The sequence below is a fragment of the Tachysurus fulvidraco genome, chromosome 21 (assembly GCF_022655615.1).
Source record: "Tachysurus fulvidraco isolate hzauxx_2018 chromosome 21, HZAU_PFXX_2.0, whole genome shotgun sequence".
NCBI classification, from domain to species: Eukaryota; Metazoa; Chordata; class Actinopteri; order Siluriformes; family Bagridae; genus Tachysurus; species Tachysurus fulvidraco.
Window position 1 is genome coordinate 19,034,454 of NC_062538.1, and position 25,650 is coordinate 19,060,103.

Genomic DNA, 25,650 nt, shown 5'->3' on the forward strand with positions numbered 1-25,650 from the left:
TTTCCGTATCTTTTGCCTTTCTATAAAAAAATAAAAAAATAAAATAAATAAAATTAAAAAATTAAAAAACATTTGAAACATTTTCATTGTAATTTTGAACAATTTTTGAACAGATTTATTCTCATTGTATCTTAAGTATGTAACCTAGTGAAACAGCATTAATGTATCCAATGTTAGAGGTTCACAATGCAAACCTACAGAAAGTGAAACCAAAGCATAAAGAAACCAAACCACCTCACAATCCCAACCATCTCACCAACGCCATCCACACAGTGAGGACACCCAAATTACAATCTGGAGACAGAGGCCAAGCCTAATATATCAAATGCCTTTTATAAGCCTATAAATTATAAAAATAATATATATATAAGTCCAAAGTATGTGGACACTTGACCATCACACCCACACTATAAAAATAATATTTAAAGGTTTAATTTCATTTAAATTAACAGTTTAGTTTCACCCCTAGTCAAAAATCATTAATTTCATAAATTTCATCAGGAAACTTTAAACTGAGCTGTGTGACCTCTTAGCCATATTAGTTGTGCATCTGTGTGGACATCATAGGATTTTCATGAAAAACATACTTACTGCATTTATATAAATATTTCACATTTTTGTCAGCTTCAGCAAGAATTGAGCGGACTGGGACTTTCAAGCAACTACACTGTGATCCTGAGAAACATTTGTAAGCTTGGTCTATAAAGGAAAACAATACACTCGGGTTTAAACTATATCTGAGTCATTTTCTAGATTTTGTGGATGATTTCTTTGGTGCAATTTTTTTTAATTTAGTTTATTACATTTTTTTAGAAACACTGTACTTGTTTGTGCAAAATAATGCTATGGGCGATAAAAGAGACAGTGTGTGGTTTTGTCCAAACATCCTGTCAAGTCGGTGTTGGGTGAACTGTCGGTTGCCCGCCACTAGGTGGCAGGCTGGTCGCTTTAGATGTTGTCTGAGGTCTTCTGTAGATTCTGTGGAATTCTTTCATCTGTTCCTGATCCTGAATCCTTTTCAATTCAGTTCAATTCAATTCAAGTTCATTTGTATAGCACTTTTTACGATTGACATTGTCTCAAAGCAGCTTTACAGAACATAAACATAGAAAAAATGTTATTATAAAGAATAATATAAAGATTAATATAATAGAAAATACAAGATTAATATTAGATATATTTAAATGTGTTTGTATTTATCTCCAATGAGCAAGTCTGAGGTGACTCAGGCAGCAGTGGCAAGGAAAAACTCCCTGAAATGGAAGGAAGAAACCTTGAAAGGAACCAGACTCAAAGGGGAACCCATCCTCATAAGGGTGTCACTGGAGGGTCTGATTATAAATATACATATTTATATCTGACAAATGTTGTATTTAGTATCACAGAGTCTAATTGGAGCTGGTAGATCTTTATGCCTCAGGATTCATGTACCTTCAAGAGAGGAAGGATTATTCCAGGGGCGGTTTTAGGCCTTTTTTAGGGTGGCTCCAGCCCTCCTGTCTGTGATCTCAGCCACCCTAAAACTATAAGTATAATTTTTACTTTCATAAATAAACAATAAAAATTACGTTAAATGCAGGACATGTCGTCGATGGGAAAGAAAATTATTTATCAGTTTGATCCAAGTTTTGTGACAGAACTTTCATTCATAAATTCACCCCGCTCTGCGTTGCGAACACAGACTGTGTTTGCGATTGCGAATCACTAACGTTGTTGGATTATTGGGGCTTCCGTGGCCTGTGACCTGATCTGACGTCACCTACCAAGGAGGAAAATCAGTTGCATGGCGGTCTTTTTTGGCGCAAATTTGAAATGAACTACCTAATGTAAAAGATATAAGATATAAAACGAAAGCAGACTCAAACTACACTCTGAGTGTTTTCGGAAGCCTGCGCCTAAAGCTACAGCAGCGTAGGGTGACATTTCACCCACAGCCCAAGTACAAATGTATTTGGAAAGCTTTGTAAACTACCAGTTCATTCAGTTCATAATATTCTGCAATGAAAGAGTGTTGGTGATAGAACTGAACAAATGTTTATTGTTCACTCTTAAACAGTGGTGTAGTCTAGTTTTTTGTAGTGAGTATACTGTGCCCCCCCCCCCCCCCCGCCTCTCAGAAAAAAATATAGACTATGAAAGTCAGTGGGTGCTGCCAACTGTCTGATTACCAACATTTTTCAAAATATTCTCTTTTGTGTTAAACAGAAGAAAGAAACTCATACAGTTTTGGAACAAATTGAGGGTGAGGAAATAACACAATTTTCATTTTTGGGTGAACTATACCTTTAAGAGCTACATTTAGCCTTAAATGTTATATGAATATAGGACATGTGTACATTTACAATATGGAGACAGAGGCTCAGTCTAATGTATCAAATGCTTTTTCTATATAGAGTTCATATGATGGGTGAAAATTCAGGATAGAAGAAAGGAGATAAATTTGGAAAGAGAAGGAGTGGTAAATTTGACAGACATGCACGGTCAGTGATGCCTGATTGAGCTGAGCAAGGTTACACTGAGGTGAAAGAAAGAGATAGGATTTCTTCCTGTTCAGGATTAAATGCCTTTGTCATGTCATGCTCCACAGTCATGGTTAATATGAAGCTCAAATGAAAGTACACACATAAGACTTGTAAGAATTTGTAGTTTTTCATAAGTATTTCTGTTTTTATCTAGCCTACTAGGAACATTACTTTCTTAGAAAAGTAAAAAAAAAATCTTACTTTTTTCACAAAATTTGATATCATCAATGCAAATGGTGATATCAAACCCAAGTGCTTGTCCATAAGGATGTAAATATTTAATCTTCAACCACGAAAACTGTGTAGGGTAAATAATGTCTCATACTGAAAACCATCAGTCATTCTGATTAATTTTATATCAGACTTTTGGAGATCAAATAACTTTTGTCCGTACTGATTGAAAATGCCCTATATGTCGATGCTAGATACTGTTAATGGCACTTATATTTGATTCTAACTCTGTTTCTTATAAAGCAGGACAAATGCTTATGCACTAAAAATTCCAAAAAATTATTCATGCACTTGAACAGTCCCAGTCATATGACAAACAAACATACAAATATGTGACCTGGCAGTATCTCAAAGAATCTTATTGGTTGAAAAGTTCACAATTTTTTTTCAGTTTCAGTTATTTCAGCTGGTGCCTTCATTTTGATATGGATCATGGTACATTCAGTAACCAGTTTTTCTACATATTTCTAAGTCCTTCACTTATGCTTTTCTTCCTTGTCTTTGTTTAATGTTGAAATAAGATGAATTGGCTGACAGAGGCAAACAGCAGAAAGCACAGATCCATGAGGTAAATATATTTAAATAGAAAGCTTCACAAATTTTCCATCATATAACTCTTTTGACTACAGAAACATTTAATGTTATTTGGTTATATTATTATTTTTTTAATTGATATAAATAGCTTAATCACACTTTCTCTGTATTCTACCAGAGCCATGTTTCGACTTCTGCTGCTTTTCGGTGAGTGGTACAGTATGTGTTATGTGTGTGTTATAAAAGATATCTAATTGTTATAATGTGTATATTTCTATATACAATATAATGATGATGATTAGTTTATTTACGTAATAGATAAATATTTGATATTTATGTAAGTGAAAAGACATTTTAATGAAATGATGAAGAGAGCACATTGTACCATTATGTAGGTTATTTCAAGCTTATTGGCTTATTGAGTTTACCAGTCATTTAAATTAGGTGGTGATCCTTTATCCAACTCACTGATTTTTTTATTTTTTCTGACCTGTTACTGTTAAATATTTTAAAGTTGCATTGTGTAAATATTTATGTTTACAATATTTGTTTCTCATCATTTTATGTTGCAAAGCTACAAATTGTGATTGATTTGAAGGGGGTGATTATTTTTCATACCCACTGTATATGTATTAGTCATATGTAATAACTTACAGACTTACAAGATGTCCAATGAATACAAAGAATACATTTATCTAATTGTACATGTAAATTAGTTCACTGTTTTGATCTTAGTAAATCAGAGCTTCAGTGATCTCAAGTTATATTCATTATGTAAAAACTGGTATTATGTATTTTACAGGGTTTTTCAGCCTTGGTGTCTGTTCTCCTCGTCAGTATCACTTTATTAATGAGAATAAGACCTGGTCTGAAGCACAGAGATACTGCAGAGAGAATTATGTTGATTTAGCCTCTATTAATAACACTGAAGAGGACTTGGCTCTTACAAACATAAATGACATCTGGAACAGCAGGCGAACCTGGATTGGACTGTATGATGATCTGAACAGCTGGAAATGGTCTCTGGATGATGATTCTTTCTACAAGGAGGGAGAGAGAAGCTTTAGAAACTGGTATATAGAGAAGCCAATAGACTGGTATGGAATCAGTTTGTGTGTGTATGTATCTACTTATAATGGAGCTTGGTGGGAGACGTCTTGTTCCTCAATGCTTTATTTCATTTGCTTTGATGGTGAGTAATGCAGATTTGAATATGCTTTATGAAGAAAAACAAGTTAGTTTTAAATTCAGTACATATTTTCTGTAAAAGTACAGGTCTCCTATATTTATATTGTCTCTTTTAGGCAGAGTGAATGCCAGTGAGAGATTTGTCCCAGTTTATCAGTACATGAATTGGACTGACGCTCAGAGATACTGCAGACAACATTACACAGACCTGGCCGTTGTAAGGAATGAGACTGAGAACCAGGAGATTAAATCAATGTTTAATAATACGTATTATTCATTTTTTTGGATCGGCTTGTACAGAACCAGATCTTGGTCAGATAAAAGCAACTCTTCATTCAGCAACTGGAAACCTGGACAACCAGATAATTACAGACAGAATGAATCCTGTACTGCTGTGTCATTTAATGATTCTGGGAAATGGACAGATGAAAAATGTAGCCAAGCTTTTCCATTCCTTTGTTACAGCAGTGAGCAGATTTTTGTATTGAATCTATCTTTTATGGCAATTTTCAGTAGAAAATGAGCACAGTAACTAACATTTGTGTTATTCTACTCTAGCAATGCTGCCATTAAACTCTCATCAGTATCACTTTGTTAATGAGAATAAGACCTGGACTGAAGCACAGGGATACTGCAGAGAGAATTACACTGACCTGGCTACTATTGATAACATGGAGGAAATGAACACACTCCTTAACACAGTAAATGGCAGCTACTCAGGTTTAGCCTGGATTGGACTGTATGGTGATGAGGACAGCTGGAGATGGTCTCTGGATGATGATGCTTTCTACCAGGAGGGAGAGAGAGACTTCAGAGGATGGCCCCATCAACCTGATAACTACTATGGAAACGAGCTGTGTGTTTATATTTTATCTAATGGAACCTGGTTTGATGGAGACTGTAGAGCATATTTAACTTTTATTTGTTATGATGGTGAGAATGTTTAATCGTTTTATAGGAATAAACTGTGTAATTTTTTGGTGTATTTGTTACTGAGCCCATTTATTTTACCAGGAAATAATGGAACAGAAAATTACACATGGATAAACCAGACAATGCCTTGGACAAAAGCTCAACATTACTGCAGAGAGCATTATACTGACTTGGCCAGTGTGAGAAATCCAACAGATAATCAAAGAATCTCAAACCTTACAGTTGGCACTGTGGCTTGGATTGGTTTATACAGGACCAGAGTCTGGTCAGACAAACAGGTATCCACATATGAAAATTGGAGACCAGCCACCTATCAACAGCCAGACAATGGTATTTATAATTCCTGGGAATCCGGGAATCAGCACTGCACTGCTGTCTCATTCAGAGACTCAGGTCATTGGACAGATGAGGACTGCTTATCCACCTTCCCTTTTATCTGCTACAACAGTGAGTTCTTCTAATCAGACTTTATTTTTTCATTATTGAAAAAATACAATATGAATCGGCTTGAACTATATAAATATCACAAACATTTTTAATCATTTTCTTTTATAATCCATGTGCTATAAGTCCAAAGTATGTGGACACTTGACCATCACACCGACATGTGGGCCTTCTCGAAACTGTTGCCACAAAGTTCTGCAGAGATTTCCATTCACCATAGCTAAGGGTTATTGTCCAAACCTGTTTCAGCCTGGCAATGCCTTTATTAATGTAGAATGGATACTGTTATAGCAGGAAATGGTGGTCAACTCTATATTAATGCTGGGAGTTTTGAAGTGGGATCATCAGTGAGGACACATTGGTGTGATGTCAGAATTTAATTTTATGTTTAAAACATAAGATTTAAAGGTTTAATTCCACCCCTAGTCAGACATCAGTAATTTCATAACTTTTGTAGCAGCAACCAGTAGCCGCTAAGAGGCTGAGTAGAGGGAGTTAAAGATGACGCGTTTCAGTTAACCTGCATCCACACGAAAACTCCCAGATTATATGCACCTGTGGACACTAAGTGACGTAACAAACAAAAAGTGGCAATTTCAAAATAAAATACATCAAATCCTTACAACTTTCATCAGGAAACTTTAAACTGAGCTGTGCAAGCTCTTAGCCATTTTCAGTTGTGCATCTCTGTGGACATTATAGGATTTTCATGAATATAAATATTCATATATAATCTGTATGATTAAAGAAAAGAAAACACTAGGAAATTTATTGTGATTTCTGTTTTATAAAATGTTTCAACCTTCGATGCAATGTCTTTAAAAAATCATAAAACATTATATGTACTTTAACATTTGTATTTTTGGTAATTCACATTAATATTTTCAAAAAATTGTTGTTTGTCTGCAAAATATTATATTATGGTGTTTTTCCCTTTAAAGAATTCTGCACAGGATCATCATGCACCTTTCATCAGTATCACTTTGTTAATGAGAAAAAGACCTGGACTGAAGCACAGAGATACTGCAGAGAGAAATACACTGACCTGGCAACCATTAATAACATGGAAGAAATGAACACACTCCTTAACACAGTAAATGGCATCTACTTAGGTTTAGCCTGGATTGGACTGTATGATGATCTGAACAGCTGGAGATGGTCTCTGGATGATGATGCTTTCTACAATAATGGAAACATAAACTTTAGTAATTGGTATATAGACAAACCAAGATACTGGAGTAGAAATGTATGCGTAGTTTTTGGTTATTCTGCACTTTGGTGGGTGTATTCATGTTCTACAACACTTCCATTCATTTGTTTTGATGGTGAGTGGTGCAGTTTATATATACACACACACACACACACACATATATATATATATATATATATATATATATATATATATATATATATATATATATATATATATATATATATATATATATATATATGCTAAAAAAAATTACTTTGAACAAAAAGATTCTAGCATAAATATTCTACCCAAATTCCATTTCCTTCTCTTTTAGGCAGAGTGAATGCCAGTCAGAGATATGTCCCAGTTTATCAGAAAATGAACTGGACTGAAGCTCAGAGATACTGCAGAGAACATTACACAGACCTGACCAGCGTGAGGAATGACACTGAGAACCAGAAGATCAGATCATTATTAGCTAATAATAGCAACAGGGATGATAATCCTTATACCTACAGTTATTACCATTACTATAACGGTTATTACTATAATAATTATTCCGCTTTTTGGATCGGCCTGTACAGAACCAGTTTTTGGTCGGATCAAAGCAACTCTTCTTTTAGCAACTGGAAACCTGGACAACCAGATAATTATGGACAGAATGAATCCTGTACCGCTGTGTCATTTAATGATGATTATTATGGGAAATGGTCAGATGAAAACTGTGGTCAAGCTTTTCCATTCCTCTGTTACAGCAGTGAGTGAAGAACAGAGATTTCTATATTATCTATAGTGGCAATTTTTAGTAGAATTTCTTGCTCTTAATTAACAAACAAATATAATTTTTCAAAAACATGAGCATAGTAACCAACATTTGTGTTATTCTACTCTAGCAATGCCCACAAACTCCTCTCGTCAGTATCACTTTGTTAGTGAGAATAAGACCTGGACTGAAGCACAGAGATACTGCAGAGAGAATTACACTGACCTGGCTACTATTGATAACATGGAGGAAATGAACACACTCCTTAACACAGTAAATGGCAGCTACTCAGGTTTAGCCTGGATTGGACTGTATGATGATTTGGGCCCTTGGAGATGGTCTCTGGAAGATGATGCTTTCTACCAGGAGGGAGAGAGAGACTTCAGAGGATGGTACCATCAACCTGATAACTACAATGGAAATGAGATGTGTGTTACCATGGGTTATGGAGGGTGGTGGTTTGACAGGCCTTGTACTGACAGAAGATCATTTGTTTGCAATAATGGTAAGCTCTGCCAGACAAATGAATAATTTGGGCTGAGTTATTTTAGCCCACATTTTTATGTACTAAAAACAATGTGGATAATTATTATACAGCTTTTGTGTGTAACTTTATAATTCTCTCAATCGTAGGTATGAACAACTCATATGTAATGATTTATGATCAGAAGACTTGGGAAGAAGCTCAGAGCTTTTGCAGAGTGAGATACACAGACCTGGCAAGTGTGAGAAATCAGACTGAACTTCAGAAAATACTGAGCATCATAAACAGCTCTGAGGTATGGATAGGTCTGTATAGGAACCGATTATGGTCAGATCAGAGCAACTCAAACTTTACATATTGGAGACCAGTGAGTCCAGAACCAACACCAGAGCCTGATAATGGTTTATATTCATTTGGACAAAGAGGAAGCCAACACTGTACAGCTGTGGATCATCTTGGCCGATGGACAGATGAAAACTGTTTCTCTAGATTCCCTTTTATCTGCTACACTGGTGAGTTGATCTCCATTTTTAATTATTTTAAAGAATAATACATAAAAACAATAATACTAATACAATATATTAGACTAATATAAGAATAAATCTACTGGAATCTCGATGTCTAAACATGATTATGAATGTTAGCGATAGTAATGTTTGCAGCTGGAATAAGATTACCAGATGTTTTCTAATCCTAACATGTCTTCCTTGTGCTCTGGCAGCATTCACTCCAGGTAAGCAAAAACACTAATTATATGTAGATGAACAATTAATAGAGATATCTATGATCCTTATTTTACTAACTGAATACTTTTTTGTTTTGTTTGAAGTTGAAGTTTTGTTTATTTCTTTTTTATTGGTTATAATGAACAATTTTATACAGGTGCTGTGATGGGATTGCGAATGAAAGTCACTGCTAATGAAAATCTGTTAAACTCTCAGATTAAAGGGCTGGTGCTGATTGAAGTAAGTAAACATTTCTATTATATCTTCCTTTATCTGTCCATTTAATTTATATTAATACATTTTATTACATTGAGTTTATTTTGTAGATAAATGTGTTTAGCAAAATAAATATTGTTGTCCAAAATGATTATACATTAAAACATTATAAATTCATAATGGATAAGATGTGGCTTAAAGGATTTTACAGTATTTACTGCAGTTACATAATTATTTCATATTTTTGTCAGCTTCGACAAGAATTGAGCAAACTGGGACTTTCGAGCAACTACACTGTGAATGTGAGAAACATCCGTAAGCTCGATCCATGAAGGAAAAAGTCTACATTCACATTCAAAATATAACTGAGAGAAATTCCATGTTTTGTGATGATTTATCTGTTATTTACTCATTTACTCAGCAAACTTTCTCTTCCAGAGCAGTTGGAAATTCTGCAGAGCTTTATTAAAAAGAGAATATAGTTATTAAAATGTTTGAACAGATTTAAAAATATTTACAAACCTTGAAATGCCTTCTGTAATGTCTCATTATTAATAACAATGACTAATTATACTGATCTGTGATCGAGCATGATTTATTCAGTGTAATATTTTATTGGGTTTATTGCTTATTAATGGTATTCATGAAATGAATTTCAAATGAATAAAAGAATCACTGAACTTGATTATGAAAAATATTTCTATGAACTTTAATGGATACTCTGTGATTTTCATTTATTAATTGTTTACAGTATTGGGTTCCATGTAGTTTTGGTTGTGCTTATTAAATCTAATAATAAACAGTAAATGAAGGAACATGTGAAATGTTTTGTGTTGGGTGAAAGTTATTCAAAGAGAAAAATATGTTTTATATTGTTTGAAAATAGAGTATATATTATTTTTTATTTAGAAACCAAGAAGGTCTGTTAGATCCAGCTCCTTATTGCTGTGTGACATTACACTGTGGATGTGAAGAACCACATTGTTTTGTTTAAACATCCTGTCAAAATAGCTTTATATAATAAAGATTATACAGGTCTCACAAAAGTCTCCATACATGAGGGAAGTTAACATTTGTTAGTAAAATGTAACTGAACCTCCTCTACATGATTACCTTTTTTTATACATCCACATCAGTGGTGTAGTCCTTAAAAAAAAGTGCCCTTAAACACCCTGTTCCCTGCCACACTGCCAAAACAAAAAAAGCAAAAACAACACACAGAACTCAATGTTTGCATTTACATGACATTAGCATTAATGCCTCCAGCACACTTCTTTTATCCAAATAAACTCACAGTGCATTTGAGTTACATACATTTTATCAGTATCTGTGTTCACTGGGAATCGAACCCACAACCATTGCGATGCTAATGTAAAGCTCTACTATAATGCACTCATACTATAATGCACTCTTATATAAAAACTATTTTGTCATTCAATTATATATTGTTTGTTCAGTTACAGTATGTTCCAAACATTTTTTCTATCTATTGTAACATGGACTTTGCAAAAGGGGCATAAGGTTAATTTTTTTATGAATCATCTATTGAACTGCATCCCAATCGTTGCAAATAATGCAGAAGACTTATTGGAACCCGCTTGGACCCAAGATTCACACATTTAACCAAAAATCATGGTTTGGGGTTACATTGAGTATGGGGGCGTGCGAGAGATCTGCAGAGTAGATGGCAACATCAACAGCCTGAGGTATCAAGACATTCTTGCTGCCCATTACATACCACAGGAGAGGGCAAATTCTCATACTTCAGCCTCCACCTTTCTGTCTTAATTAAGTAATTATAAATCATGGCTTGATAAGAATTTATTTTGGTATAATAAGCTTAATCTAAAGGCCTTTGCCTTTCATCTATGCCACTTCTGATTCCAAATGATCAACTGGAAGTCAAGTTATTATCTGTTGTTCCTACAACTTAGATAGGCGACAAGACTTTTGTTAGGGAGTGTATGGATAAATTTGAAGTAATTAAATATTTCAATTCAGAAGCACAAATACCGAGCGGACATATCCCTTGGTATTGTGCATTGTGCATTGATCTAAAGCAAGAACAGAGACCATAGAGTTTAAAAATATCTGTAATAGCACTTATATAAGCAGCAGGATTGCATATGTTTGACAAAAACTGATTTACAAATTGAAGTTTACATCACAGTGAAATGTATATTGTTGTATATTGTGTATAATGCAAACAATAAAAATAATCAGAAAGCACGGTTTCTCAAAATAAGTGTTGTAGTATACCTTTCAGGACATCAGTGGTGTGTGAGCTGAATTTGGTGACAGTAAAGTGTATTACAGGCAAGTCATTGTTTTTTTATGAAAAAGTCATAAAAATGATACAAAAGGACATTTCTCCCAAGTAAGTGTTGTAGTATAACTTTCAGTGATGTGTGAGCTGGTGACAGTACAGTGTATTACAGGCAAGTTATTGACTGTTTTTTAGTATTCGCCTTTCGGGTTTTGCACTTTGCAGACGGTCCCTTGGAATCTGTTTCTCAGTCGTCTGCACATAGAGACTTATGTACAGTATTTTGTCCACCAGAGGTGGGAAGTAACGGAGTAAAAATACTTCGTTACTGTACTTAAGTAAATTTTTCTGGTATCAGTACTTTACTACACTATTTATTTTCCAGACAACTTTTTACTTTTACTCATTACATTTGTACACAAATATATGTACTTTTTACTTCTTACAATTTCAAACCGACTCGTTACTTTTAGTATTATTTCTTCTCATTGCGCACTGTTTCTAGCCTATCATCCTATCATTGTGCGGCTTTTCCCCCATGTGACTGGTGTACTGTATTATTTACTGGCTATCAGACATAGACTAAGGATAGCGGAGCTAATGAGCAGCACGCCTAAAGGAATGGCTAATGTTAATTCAGAGGGAGTCACCGATGTTAAAATAACTAACAACGAGGACATTCCTGAACACACATAGCCATATATGAGTGAGATGTTTGAAATAATCGGCGTCAAAAAGGATTCCTGGCGAATGCGTTGCGAATTGTGTCAACCAGGGGCGGTTCTAGACCTTTTTTAGGGTGTCTTCAGCCCCCTGTCTGTAATCTCAGCCACCCTAAAACTATAAGGATAATTTTTACTTTCATGAATAAACAATAAAAAATTCCGTTAAAATGCAGCACATGTCATCGTTCGGAAAGAAAATTATTTATCAGTTTGATCCAAGAGCGTTTTTTTTTTTTATTTTGCTTTTACACGCGTGTTGTAGTCTTTGAGTGCGTAATCAGCTGTCTGCTTTATTTGAACGGAAAAGCACAGGTATGCGCAGCGTGCACGCGCAGTCAGAGCTGGAGGCGTTTATCTATAACGTTAATCGGCGGAAAAACGCAAAGACGGCAACCAAAAGCAGTGAAATTTCACTATTCTTATTACCAGAGTTGTAATATGATATATAATATGAAACTCTTCTTGTTTTAAATTCTCACTGAGGGCTAAAACCCCTAAAGATGAAATCCTAGAACCGCCCCTGGTGTCAACCCAAAAAAAACGAAGTGCTTAATTTAATTAACATTACTTTTGTCATTTGTAAAACATCACAATAATTTTAAGTTGTTTTCAAGGACAGAGCTGGAATCTCCCTACAGTTTGGGATATGGCCTTGGTGATACACGGTATACATTATATTTCCAAAAGTATTGGGTCACCTGACCTTTCCTGCTATATGTGGTTGTTTTCTGATCTCATCCCTACTGAACACCTTTGGGATGAATGTGAACGCTGACTCCACCCTACCTCACCTACATCAGTGCCTGCCTTTGGTAACACTCTTGTGGCTGATGAACACAAATATCCATCAGCACTCTCCAAAATTATCACGTTTCAATACGCGCTTGTGAATTGCGTTTTTTTCGGTTTTACGTTTAAATAATTTGTGCTTTTTATTTCTCTCCGAACTGACTGTGTGTGCCTCAAGGGCGTCGATTTGGGTAGGGACGGTAGGGACATGTCCCTACCAATATCCAGGGAACACTCAATTGTCCCTAGCAATAATTCGACCGATTTATACATAACCACTGATATCCGCCTGTGTCTTGTGCTTTTTTACTTATTTCATTTAACATTTATCCAGGAATCATTAAATAAGATGAAAATATTTTACAACGGCGTTCTGTAAAAAATTGCGCAACTTGTGGAACACAATCACGTTGCATATTGCTTCATACAACGGAATATAGCTGCAGCTGTCCTCAACACATTAGCGAGAAAGACAAAGCCAATCAAACAGCGACGTGGGTTTGAGAGGCAGGACTCAAAAAAGGCAAAGGCCAATCATTTTAGAGAGGTATTTTACAGAGGCGGGATTCATTGTAGGGGGTAAATCTGTTAACCGTTTGTGTTCCACAAGTTGCGCAATTTTTTACAGAACGCCGTTGTAAAATATTTTCATCTTATTGAATGATTCCTGGATAAATGTTAAATGAAATAAGTAAAAAAGCACAAGACACAGGCGGATATCAGTGGTTATGTATAAATATATATATAGGCTTGGTCGAAGTATTGCTAGGGACAATTGAGTGTTCCCTGGATATTGGTAGGGACATGTCCCTACCGTCCCTACCCAAATCGACGCCCTTGCTGATATTATATTTAAGCAGCTGCACAGGACTATTTTAATTCAATTAAATTTTATTTATATAGCACTTTTAACAATGGATATGGAATAAAAACACTGTCAATAATAATCGTACGTAATTCAAAGCATTTGTGTGTAAATTTTAATTTTGCGGAGTTGGATCATAAAATTTACGGCCACGACAGTTTACAGATACAAGATTTTGTGTGTTTGTTCAAATACAACTCCAAAATGTACGACTATGACAGTTTACACAAACAACGCTTGTTTTCACAACACCTATTTTTCACACACGATCACAAACGGTCTGCGAAACAACTGTCAAAAATACGTCATCACGTTCACAGACATTACTATCCGAGGGAAGATGAATCGATTCCACGAAATGCGCATGCGCCTCGCCCTCTTTTAAACCACTGGCGCCGAAAAGGCGGATCAGCAGCCAAGCGCTCACTCATCGTCAGTGTTGTATAAAGTATTAGAAAGCAATACTTGAGTAAAAGTACAAGTATCATACTAGAAAAAGACTTTGGTAGAAGTGAAAGTCACCTTTTAGAATACTACTCAAGTAAAAGTCTTAAAGTATCTGATATTTACTGTACTTAAGTATCAAAAGTCATTTTCTGATATTCAATGTACTTAAGTATTTGAAGTAAAAGTAAAATTTCAGTGATTCTCGGTAGGTATTTGAACAAACACACAAAATCTCGTATCTGTAAACTGTCGTGGCCGTAAATTTTGGGATCCAACTCCGCAAAATTAAAATTTACACACAAATGCTTTGAATTACGTAAGATTATTATTGACAGTGTTTTTATTTCATAATTATGCAGGTTACCGGTATGTGAAGAAGAAAGTATTCTTATAACAACAGTTTTATGCACAAAATACGGGGAATGTTGTCCCCACCAATGTCAAATAAATTATGTCCCCACCAATGTCAAATAAATTATGTCCCCACCAATGTCAAAATCAAACTTTTGCCATTGTATTATATACTGTAAATAGTATAGAAATAATCTTTTGTTTTGTATGTTGAGACTTTGTTTTATATTTATGACCCTTTAGCCACAAAGTTTGCCCATCCCTGTTATACATTTTTATTGATTAAATAACTTTTTTCTTTCCAGCAGATGGCGCTGAAGTCACAGCATTAACGTGAGTGAAGCGCTCAGTAACTCATTATAAAATGAACTTACTATTTATCATATATTTAATATGACTCAGCCCCCAAAATGTATCTGTCCGCACCTCTGTCTCTATGGAACCGGGCAGGAATTAAGCGCGTCTCAGTACTTAGTCGAGCCTGACACTTATCAGCCAATCAAAAATGAAGCTACAGAATAGCCAATCAGAAAATAGCACTATTGTTTTACAGCCTGTTCACTGACAAGACCTGCTCTGAACAAGTAGTCTAGTGCCAGTGGTTCTCAAACTGGAGGCCCTGAGATGGTGCCAGGGGACCCCAGCTTTATGACATTTTATAAAATAACGAATTTATCATAAATTCTGTGTAATTAAATCTCAGAAAAATAAGGCTACTAACCAACAACACTACATTGTATACTATAATATGTTCTGTTTAATTCAAATATTAAGTTTTGGAATGTTTATGTCATAAATTTTTTTTTTCGGGAGGGGCCCGAAGTGGGACCAAGTTAAGCATAGGTCACAATTAAGAGCTCAAGAAAAAAATATAGAAATAAACTAAAACAAATACGCAGATGGCCAAGATTACAGCATTCACAATGCAAACCTACAGAAAGGGAAACCAAAGCATAAAGGGACCAAACCCCGTTGGGATTGTGAGTATTTGTTTTAGTTTATTTCTATATTTTTTCTTCAGCTCTTAATTAATTGTGACCTATGCTTAACTTGGTCCCAGCATATTCACACGGTGAGGACACCCCGGCAGCCACTGCTGGTTAGAATGAAATCCCTATAAAACCTAAATGAATAAAAGTCAAATACACAGTAAGTAGTGCCCCAAACACATTCCATTACAATCTGGAGACAGAGGCCCAGCCTAATACAGTATATCAAATGCCTTTTCGATATAGAGTTCATACGATGAATGAAAATTCACGATAGAAGAAAGGAGATAAATGTGGAGAGGAAAGGAGTGGTAAATTTGACAGTCATGCACGGTCAGTGATGCCTGATTGAACTGAGCAAGGTTACACTCAGGTGAAAGAAAGAGATAAAAAAGCAGGCTCAGTGGCTTAGTGTTTAGCAAGTGTTGTAGTGATAAGAACAACCAGACCAGGGGTGAACAATCTAAATCAGAGATGATTAAGATCAATTCTTTATCTCTTTTTACCAGAAATGATCTCTTGTAATTATATGAAACTCGTATGAAAATACACACTTTTAAGAATTTGTAGTTTTTCATAAGTATTTCTGTTTTTTATCTAGCCTACTAGGAACATTGCTTTCTAAGAAAAGTAAAAAAGAAAATCTTACATTTTTTTTCACAGAATTTTATATCATCAAAGTAAATGGTGATATCAAACCCAAGTGCTTGTCAATAAGCATCTAAAAATTTAATCTTCAACCACTAAAACTGTGTAAGATAGCAAATAATGTACACTGAAAAGCAACAGTGTTCTGATTAATTTTATATCAGACTTTTGGAGATCAAATAATTTGTTTGTCCATACTATCCATACGTCGCTCTGGATAAGGACATCTGCCAAATGCTGTAAATGATTGAAAATGCCCTATATGTCGATGCTAGATAATGCTCATAGCACCTACAGTATATTTGATTCTAACTCTGTTTTTTTATAAAGCAGGACAAATGCTTATGCACTGAAAATTCAAAAATCTTTCATGCACTTGAACAGTCCCAGTCATAACATATGACAAACAAACGCACAAATATGTGACCTGGCAGTATCTCATAGAATCTTATTGGTTGAAAAGTTCACAAATTTTTTCAGTTCTTTTCTTCCTTGTCTTTGTTTAGTGTTGAAATAAGATGAATTGGCTGACAGAGGCAAACAGCAGAAAGCACAGATCCATGAGGTAAATATATTTAAATAGAAAGCTTCACAAATATTCCATCATATGACTCTTTTGACTATTGAAACATTTAATGTTATTTAGTTATATTATTATTTTTTTAAATGATATAAATATCTTAATCACACTTTCTCTGTATTCTACCAGAGCCATGTTTCGACTTCTGCTGCTTTTGGGTGAGTGGTACAGTATGTGTTATGTGTGTGTTATAAAAGATATCTAATTGTTATAATGTGTATATTTCTATATACAATATAATGATGATGATTAGTTTATTTATGTAAGTGAAAAGACATTTTAATGAAATGATGAAGAGAGCACATTGTACCATTATGTAGGTTATTTCAAGATTATTGGCTTATTAAGTTTACCAGTCATTTAAATTAGGTGGTGATCCTTTATCCAACTCACTGATTTTTTATTTATTTATTTTTTCTGACATGTTACTGTTAGATCTTTTAAAGTTGCATTGTGTAAATATTTGTGTTTACAATATTTGTTTCTCATCATTTTATGTTGCAAAGCTACAAATTGTGATTGATTTGAAGAAGGTGATTATTTTTCATAACCATGATGTCCAATGAGTACAAAGAATACTGTTTTGATCTTAGTAAATCAGAGCTTCAGTGACCTCAAGTTATATTCATTATGTAAAAACTGGTATTATGTATTTTACAGGGTTTTTCAGCCTTGGTGTCTGTCTTCCTCGTCAGTACCACTTCAGGAGCTTCTCGCCAGCATACTGACTACACACACCTGACACTCATTTGCACACTCATTACTCCACCTATATATACACTCCCGTCACACACTCTCCTCGTCCTTTATTATCCGTACTGCTCCGGAGTGTTACTGTGTGGATTACGTTCTCCCGTTTCCAGCACCGTGCCGCGATTCTTCTACGCGCCCGTGTGCTTTCTTTTACGGACTGCCTCTTGTCTTCTCAGGACATAGTGGGCACACCAGAGCACTACAGAGCGCACCACCGGATTATCCCTGCATTGCTCCGCAGGTATTTGTTTTGGCTCCACCTTTAGTTTGTATTAAACTGTTTTCACTGCTACTTCTGCTTCCGCATAACAGTAAAGCAGATTTGAATATGCTTTTATGAAGGAAAAACAAGTTAGTTTTAAGTTCAGCACATTTTCTGTAAAAGTACAGGTCTCCTATATTTCTATTGTCTCTTTTAGGCAGAGTGAATGCCAGTGAGAGATATGTCACGGTTTATCAGTACATGAATTGGACTGAAGCTCAGGGATACTGCAGACAACATTACACAGACCTGGCCATTGTGAGGAATGAGACTGAGAACCAGGAGATTAAATCAGTGTTTAATAATGCGTATTATTCCATGTTTTGGATCGGCCTGTACAGAACCAGATCTTGGTCAGATAAAAGCAACTCTTCATTCAGCAACTGGAAACCTGGACAACCAGATAATTACAGACAGAATGAATCCTGTACTGCTGTGTCATTTAATGATTCTGGGAAATGGACAGATGAAAAATGTAGCCAAGTTTTTCCATTCCTTTGTTACAGCAGTGAGTAGATTTCTGTACTGAATTTATCTTTTATGGCAATTTTCAGTAGAAAATGAGCACAGTAACTAACATTTATGTTATCGTACTCTAGCAATGCCATCATTACCCTCTCATCAGTATCACTTTGTGAATGAGAATAAGACCTGGACTGAAGCACAGAGATACTGCAGAGAGAATTACACTGACCTGGCTACTATTGATAACATGGAGGAAATGAACACACTCCTTAACACAGTAAATGGCAGCTACTCAGGTTTAGCCTGGATTGGACTGTATGATTATGAGGACAGCTGGAGATGGTCTCTGGATGATGATGCTTTCTACCAGGAGGGAGAGAGAGACTTCAGAGGATGGGAACATCAACCTGATGACTATAATGGAAAAGAGCGTGTATTTCCATGAACAACAAATGGTTTGACAGTCTTGTAATGACAGAAATCTATTTGTTATAATGGTAAGAATGATAAACTGTGTGTGGGGAGATTTGTGCAGTGTTTAAAGTTGCTGTTACAAACCCTTTTTGTACATTATATCTAACCTCATATCCCCCTTGGAACCAGAGGAAACAGGTGAAAATGGATCAGACGGCGGAAGGACGGTCCTAACCACATACTCTGCGCCAGTTCCGGAGAACGGCTCACCTTGCACATTCTCTCTATCAGTTATATCAGGACTAGAAATGCCTTCCGCACCAACTAACACCGAGTCTCAATCCGAAGCAACCAGAATTTTTAATTCAAGCAAATGATTCCACACAACATCCTTAATCTCTTTCTTAAGCGATTGTCTCACTACCGGAATTTGGAAATGACTTGCAATGGCTAGTAAATCATCCTTTCTACATTTGTCAAATAGCCCCACCGTGGGGTTATCAACAAAAGGTTTTTAAATCAAACGAAGTCATGATTACTACTCCTATCCAACAAACAGCAACCCACAACTTTTCTAACACTCCCCAAACTGTACCATCACATGATTTCCAGTACATGAACAGTGCTTAATTGTTCGGGACCAGCTGTTATTTATTATTGATCCCGGACGAGCCCCCACTAATGTTACAAATCCTTTTTGTATGTGCCTAGGGGTCAAGGGTGCAACATTAAAACACTGAACGTGTCCTTGAAATAAGTACTAACTAGAAACCACCAAGTCCACATATATACATTATAATGTTTACAAAACTATGTACAGTCGAGAAACAAACCCCAAAATAATTCACATCAAAACAGGGACAAGAGAAAAGAACAAGACCGTGCCAACTCAGGGAAAGAAACAAAACAAAACAATCTTACTAAACCGGAAACAAAACTTCTAATCTAACTCAGTCACGATAAACCATACGTTAAACGAAAAGAAACATCTTCAGCGGGCAAGACGCCCTAACTACATTACACTTACTAGAAACAAAAATACAAGGGGTGGCACGTGTCACTAACCTAGTGTTCTAAACAAGTAGCTGTGGCTCAGTGTTGCATATGTACATCACGTGATGTCTTACCTGTTCTATCTCTTTCCCCGTTTATGGTGTGATTTGATATTTAATCAGCCAGATAACAGTCGGTAGGAAACATCAGAGAGACAGGACCAGAATGAGGCATGGAACACTGATACAGCACAGAACACAGACTTAACCAACAAATTAACACAAGGATGGTACAGGACAAAACAAAAACCACACGAGTCAACCACCAGACAAACAAAAGACGCCGCGTGCCAGAGAACTCCCGCCTCCTGCACAGGTGTGCCTTTTAAATCCCACGTAGGGCGCCCCCATTGGTGGAGCTGCACATTGTCATCACCATGCATCACGGTGATTGGCAGACACACCCTGGCCTGTTAAAACAAAAGTGAGGGCAAAAGAGAAGGGAAGAAAAACAACAACAATACGCCATTCCAAAAAAACCGAACAATAATATGGGGACGTAACAGTTGCTATTATAGCTGATATTGGCTTATGAATATTAATAAAAACACATAATTTGCCTATAGGTGACTATAACAATGTTTTCAATCTTAGGTACAAACATATATGGTAAGATTTATAACAGCATGACCTGGGAAGATGCTCAGAGACTCTGCAGAGAAAATTACATAGACCTGGCCAGTGTGAGGAACAAGAATGAACTTAAGCAGATACGGAATATCATGTATGTCTATGAGGTATGGATAGGTCTGTATAGGAACCGATTATGGTCAGATCAGAGCAACTCAAACTTTACATATTGGAGACCAGCATTTCCAGCACTAGGACCAGAACCTGATAATGGTTTGAATGTATACTGTATGATCAATATGGAAATCAACACTGCACAGCTGTGGATCATTCAGGCCGATGGACAGATGAAAACTGTTCAGACCGCTTACCTTTCTTCTGCTACACTGGTGAGCGTATTTCTTCTCTGAGTAGTAGAAACAATAATAAAATGCAATTTATGAGCAAACTCTATTACTGTATGACACTCATGTAAGACTCAGTTAATGGCCACTAAATGAAACTCATGAAATTGTCAATCAAATGTTTTCTGTGAGTTCCAAAATTCTAATTTTGATTTCCTTTTTCTTGACAGAATTTACTCCAGGTGAGTAAACAATTACTGTGACTGTCCTTAAACTTTAATAATATATCTGTGATTTATATCAGATTCAATAGTTCATTAAGTCAATGTTAATGTTAAACTATTACTTTCAGTAACCACTGTTTTTATACACTATATGGCCATAAGTATGTGGAGACTTGAGCATCACCATCATATTAGCTACACAGACATCCAAGAAAAATATTAGTGAGTTCAGCGGCACTGATCTCCAATCTTGTTGTTTAGTGGGATTTTGTTTGCATTTACATTTAAATTATAAATATGAGTGCTTGAGGAGAAAAGTAAACAGAGTAGAGGTGTATGAGCTAGTGTAAGTGAAGATCAGCAAGCACCACTCCTTTATTTGTTTAGGAGATTGCTGGAGGGAACATAAACCTCTAGGAGAGTGTTGAGGACCAGACAAGGATGCTGTACCCGACAAGGTCTTGTATGTGAGCATCAAGGCCTTGAATTTGATGTGGGGAGCTTCAGGAGCTGATAGAGAGTGACTGTCATGCTGACGCATTTTTATACACCTTAGTGTATAAAATTGTCATTTGTCAAAATTCTCATGAGTTTGTTGGTCAGGTATACTCCATATACTTTTGGCCACACAGTATATAAATACATTTCCATATGAGAAACAAACATGCTGCATAACACTTCGCATGTGAATTTGCATATGGAAAGAATACAAGTGTGTGTATGTATTTATTGATTTTAATGCAAAAACTATATCGCAGCTGCTGTTATGGGAGTGCGACTAAAAACCAGATCTAATGACAATCTCTTATACTCTGAGGTTGCAGGATCTGTGCTGATGGCAGTGAGTAAACATTCCTGATCCTTAATCTGAAACAGACAGATGTTTATCCAGTTTTACTAAACATTGAAAGTTATTAAATGTTATCATTAAATATCAATATTGACCATTAAACATTACATTATGCTTATCTTGTAGAGGTGTCGCAATTTAGGTAGCAAAATAAGTCTTTGTTGTCTAACATGATGAAGTATTTGATTAGTTGTAGTTTATTTACATATAAAATCATTTTACAGTACTTACAGGATTTATTTTACATTTTTCAGCTTTAAGAACGAGTTAGCAGACTGGGACTTTCAAAGAACTGCACTGTGACTGTGAGACGCATCCATAAGATCGATCCATGAGGGAGAAAGTCCACATTCATGCTCAGATTAAAAATATGTTTATGTTCCAGATTTTTCTTCATTTATTCAATCATTCAATCCAGAAGCATTCAGGAATGCTGTAGAGATCTGTTCATACAAAAATACACATCATATGCTACTTATTTTATCACAAGTATTTTATAAATACTTTACAATTCATTTAAACACTCACACTACTGTAACTAATATATTTACAGATCTCAAAAGCTTCTTAATGCCTTCTGGATTTGACAATAATAATGAATTTAATTATAATATTCTAATTAGTAAATGAGTGTGATTTACATGTAATCTTATATTTGGTGTTTTGGAATTAAATTTATACTCGTATATTGTTTTTCCTCAAATTAATTTTAACCAAACTTGATGTATTACATTTCCTGATTTGCTCCAATCACTTTGTTAACAGTTGCCTGTTTTAGGAACACTACAAGACTATTTAGTAATTGAATACATTTATTACTGAGATTTATGGATGCATTGATTAAAGTATGACTAAATGACATGCTAATAATAAAAAAAACACTAAATAAAGCATTTGTTTTGTGATTGTTTTCAAACACACTGGACTTGAAATTAAATTTTAATTAACATCAAAACTTTAATTTATACATAAAACACTGGCTCATATCTCAGTGTAGTGTTATTGATGTGATCTCAATCCCAGTGATGAATTAGAAATCTATCTGCATCCCAGAACTTTTCACCAATCGTCACTTCCGGAACTCACTTATGTTTTTGCAGACAAAGAAGTTCAAATCCCCATAGCCATGTTTGAAAATTTAGTATTGCTTTTAAAATGGAGACAGAAAATGGTGGTCAATTCCATATTAATTTGGGGTGTGTGTGTGAGAGTGATAACACACTCCTTAACATAGTAAATAGAATCTACTCAGGTGTACCATTTATTATGGGAAATGGACAGATGAAAAACTGTGATCAAGCTTTTCCATTCCTCTGTTAAAGCAGGGAGTAGATTTCTGTTGTGTCGTAAATAAAACTGTCAAAGCTCTTAAATATAATTAGAATTACTTACACATAGTTACAACACCTTCAATGTGTTTGGAAAAAAAGAGCAAATAATTTTATTACCTCCTTTAGCAATGTCCTCAAAAACCTCTCATCAGTATCACTTTGTTAATGAGAATAAGATCTGGACTGAAGCACAGAGATACTGCAGAGAGAATTACACTGACCTGGCTACTATTGATAACATGGAGGAAATGAACACACTCCTTAACATGGCAGATACTCAGGTTTAGCCTGGATTGGACTGTATGATGATGTGGACCATTGGAGATGGTCTCTGGATGATGATGCTTTCTACCAGAAGGGAGAGAGAGACTTCAGAGGATGGGAACATCAACTACAATGGAAATGAGATGCGTGTTACCATGGGCTATGGAGGGCAGTGGTTTGACCGGCCTTGTAATGACAGAAATTATTTCGTTTGCTATAACGGTAAGCTCTATCAGAAAAATTAAACATTTGGACTGAGTTATTTTAACCTGCATTTTTAGCTGATAAAAACAATATGGATCATTATTATCAGCTAATTATAATACAGCTAGAAGCTCATAGCTTATGCAGAGTGAGTTATATAAACCTGGCCTCTGTGAGAAATCAGACCGAACTTCAGAAAATAATGAGCATCGTGACTGTGTATGAGGTATGGATAGGTCTGTACTGTATAGGAACCGAGTACAGAACCAACACGAAAACCTGATAATGGTTTGTATTCATTTGGACAAAGTGGAAATCAACACTGTAAAGCTGTGGATCATCTTGGCCGATGGAGAGATGAAAACTGTTTTGCCAGATTCCCTTTTATCTGCTACACTGGTATGTTGATCTCCATTTTGATCTCCATTTTTAATTTAAAGAATAATAAATAAAAAAAAGCTGGATGTCTTAATAGGATTTTAAAAGATAGCTATAGCAGTGTTTGCAGCTGGGATAAGATTACCAGATGGTTTCTAATCCTAACATGTCTTCCGTGTGCTCTGGCAGCATTCACTCCAGGTAAGCAAAAAAACTATGTGTATATGAAAAATAAATAGAGATATCTAGGATCCTTAGTTAACGAAGCGAATGCTTATTGAATGTCTGTTTCTTTATTGGTTTTAATTAATACTTTTATACAGGTGCTTTGATGGGACAACGTATGAAAGTCACTGCTAATGAAAATCTGAGATTAAAAGACTGGTGCTAATGGAAGTAAGTTAAGTTCCTATAATGTATAATTATTTCATATTTTTGTCAGCGTCCAGGGTGTATCCTGCCTTGATGCCGCCTGAGATAGGCACAGGCTCCCCGTGACCCGAGGTAGTTCGGATAAGCGGTAGAAAATGAATGAATTGTTTTCAGTATTGGTTTCCATGTAGTTTGGTTGTGCTGATTAAATGTCAATCTAATAATAAACAGAAAATGAAGGAATGTGTGAAATGTTTTGTGTTGGGTGAAAGTTATTCAGAGAAAAATATATTTATATTGATTAAAAATAGAGTATATGTTATTTATAGAGAAACCAAGAATGTCTGATAGATTCAGCTCCTCATTGCTATGGATGTGAAGAACCACATTTTGTTTAAACCTCCTGTCAAAATAGCTTTATTTAATCAAGTTTAATTAAACAGGTCTCACAAAAAAGTCACCATACACAAGGGAAGTTAACATTTGTTAGTAAAAGGTAACTGTCTTGTTAAGACAAAGGCGAGTGAGGATCCAAATGCAGTTTTAAACAAAAACATAGATAAACAGGCAGGCAAAACAAGGCTGAACACAGCTAACAGGAAACGGGAACATCGACATAAACACACCACATACCAACAACGACTAACACCAGGAAAGTGAACAAACAAAGTTGATATAGCAAACAGGAACCAATCACAAAGCGGAGACAATCAGAGACTAAGACAACACACCTGGGGAAAGGATTGAGAGCAATTAGTGTCCATGGTGACAAATGAGTGGGCAGAGCAAACAATTAACAGCAGGGCAAGACAGCAGACAGAAACAGGGCAAAAACACAGACAGACTCATTACACCCCCAGCATTATTATGTTTAATTGTATAACGTTGCTGACATCCAGGAACACGAATCAAACTGGATGGGCGGGTTTGCTGACAGTTTCCACCTCTTTTGGTGACAATGACTAGATGGCGCAGTCCAAACAACAGTGTTCCAATTGAAATCGAATAAAAGTTTTCTTTACTTTTTAGGTACTTTTTGGGTTTCACATGTAATTTATACTATATAAATTATAAATAGTATAGAAATCATCATTTTTGTATTTTGAGACTTTGTTTTATATTAATGACCCTTTAGCCACAAAGTTTGCCCATCCCTGTTATACATTTTTATTGATTAAATTGCTTTAATTTCCTCCCAGCAGATGGCGCTGAAGTCACAGCATTAAGGTGAGTGAAGCGCTCAGTAACTCAATATAAAATGAATAAATAAGCAGA

The 25,650-nt window shown here is 35.5% G+C and overlaps 2 protein-coding genes across 2 annotated transcripts; both read left to right on the forward strand.

Annotated features, from left to right (window-relative positions):
• Positions 1–3,282: 3,282 nt before the first annotated feature.
• LOC125139840 (C-type mannose receptor 2-like) lies at positions 3,283–9,986 on the forward strand. The gene is made up of 13 exons (XM_047805569.1): positions 3,283–3,321; positions 3,466–3,494; positions 4,090–4,479; positions 4,592–4,942; positions 5,034–5,408; positions 5,490–5,855; positions 6,794–7,177; positions 7,379–7,801; positions 7,938–8,312; positions 8,441–8,803; positions 9,013–9,024; positions 9,174–9,256; positions 9,484–9,986. Exons 1-13 carry the CDS (start codon positions 3,317–3,319, stop codon positions 9,562–9,564), a joined length of 3,237 nt encoding a protein of 1,078 aa, XP_047661525.1. The 5' UTR covers positions 3,283–3,316; the 3' UTR covers positions 9,565–9,986.
• An 878-nt stretch (positions 9,987–10,864) lies between these two features.
• Positions 10,865–22,629, forward strand: LOC113646463 (E-selectin-like). Its single transcript, XM_047805912.1, has 7 exons — positions 10,865–10,981; positions 17,822–17,886; positions 18,069–18,415; positions 18,507–20,797; positions 20,983–20,994; positions 21,735–21,817; positions 22,081–22,629. Exons 1-4 carry the CDS (start codon positions 10,865–10,867, stop codon positions 18,815–18,817), a joined length of 840 nt encoding a protein of 279 aa, XP_047661868.1. The 3' UTR covers positions 18,818–20,797; positions 20,983–20,994; positions 21,735–21,817; positions 22,081–22,629.
• The last annotated feature ends 3,021 nt before the right edge of the window (positions 22,630–25,650 follow it).

What these genes read in the sequence shown, in the direction of transcription:
- LOC125139840 (XM_047805569.1), top strand. An exon ending in TCCATTCATTTGTTTTGATG is followed by an intron (nt 7,178 to 7,378) that starts GTGAGTGGTGCA and finishes CTTCTCTTTTAG; the next exon opens with GCAGAGTGAATGCCAGTCAG. An exon ending in TCCATTCCTCTGTTACAGCA is followed by an intron (nt 7,802 to 7,937) that starts GTGAGTGAAGAA and finishes ATTCTACTCTAG; the next exon opens with CAATGCCCACAAACTCCTCT.
- LOC113646463 (XM_047805912.1), top strand. Translation starts at nt 10,865, where the DNA reads ATGGTTTGGGGTTACATTGAGTATGGGGGCGTGCGAGAGATCTGCAGA. An exon ending in ATCCCTGCATTGCTCCGCAG is followed by an intron (nt 17,887 to 18,068) that starts GTATTTGTTTTG and finishes TCTTTTAGGCAG; the next exon opens with AGTGAATGCCAGTGAGAGAT. An exon ending in TCCATTCCTTTGTTACAGCA is followed by an intron (nt 18,416 to 18,506) that starts GTGAGTAGATTT and finishes ATCGTACTCTAG; the next exon opens with CAATGCCATCATTACCCTCT.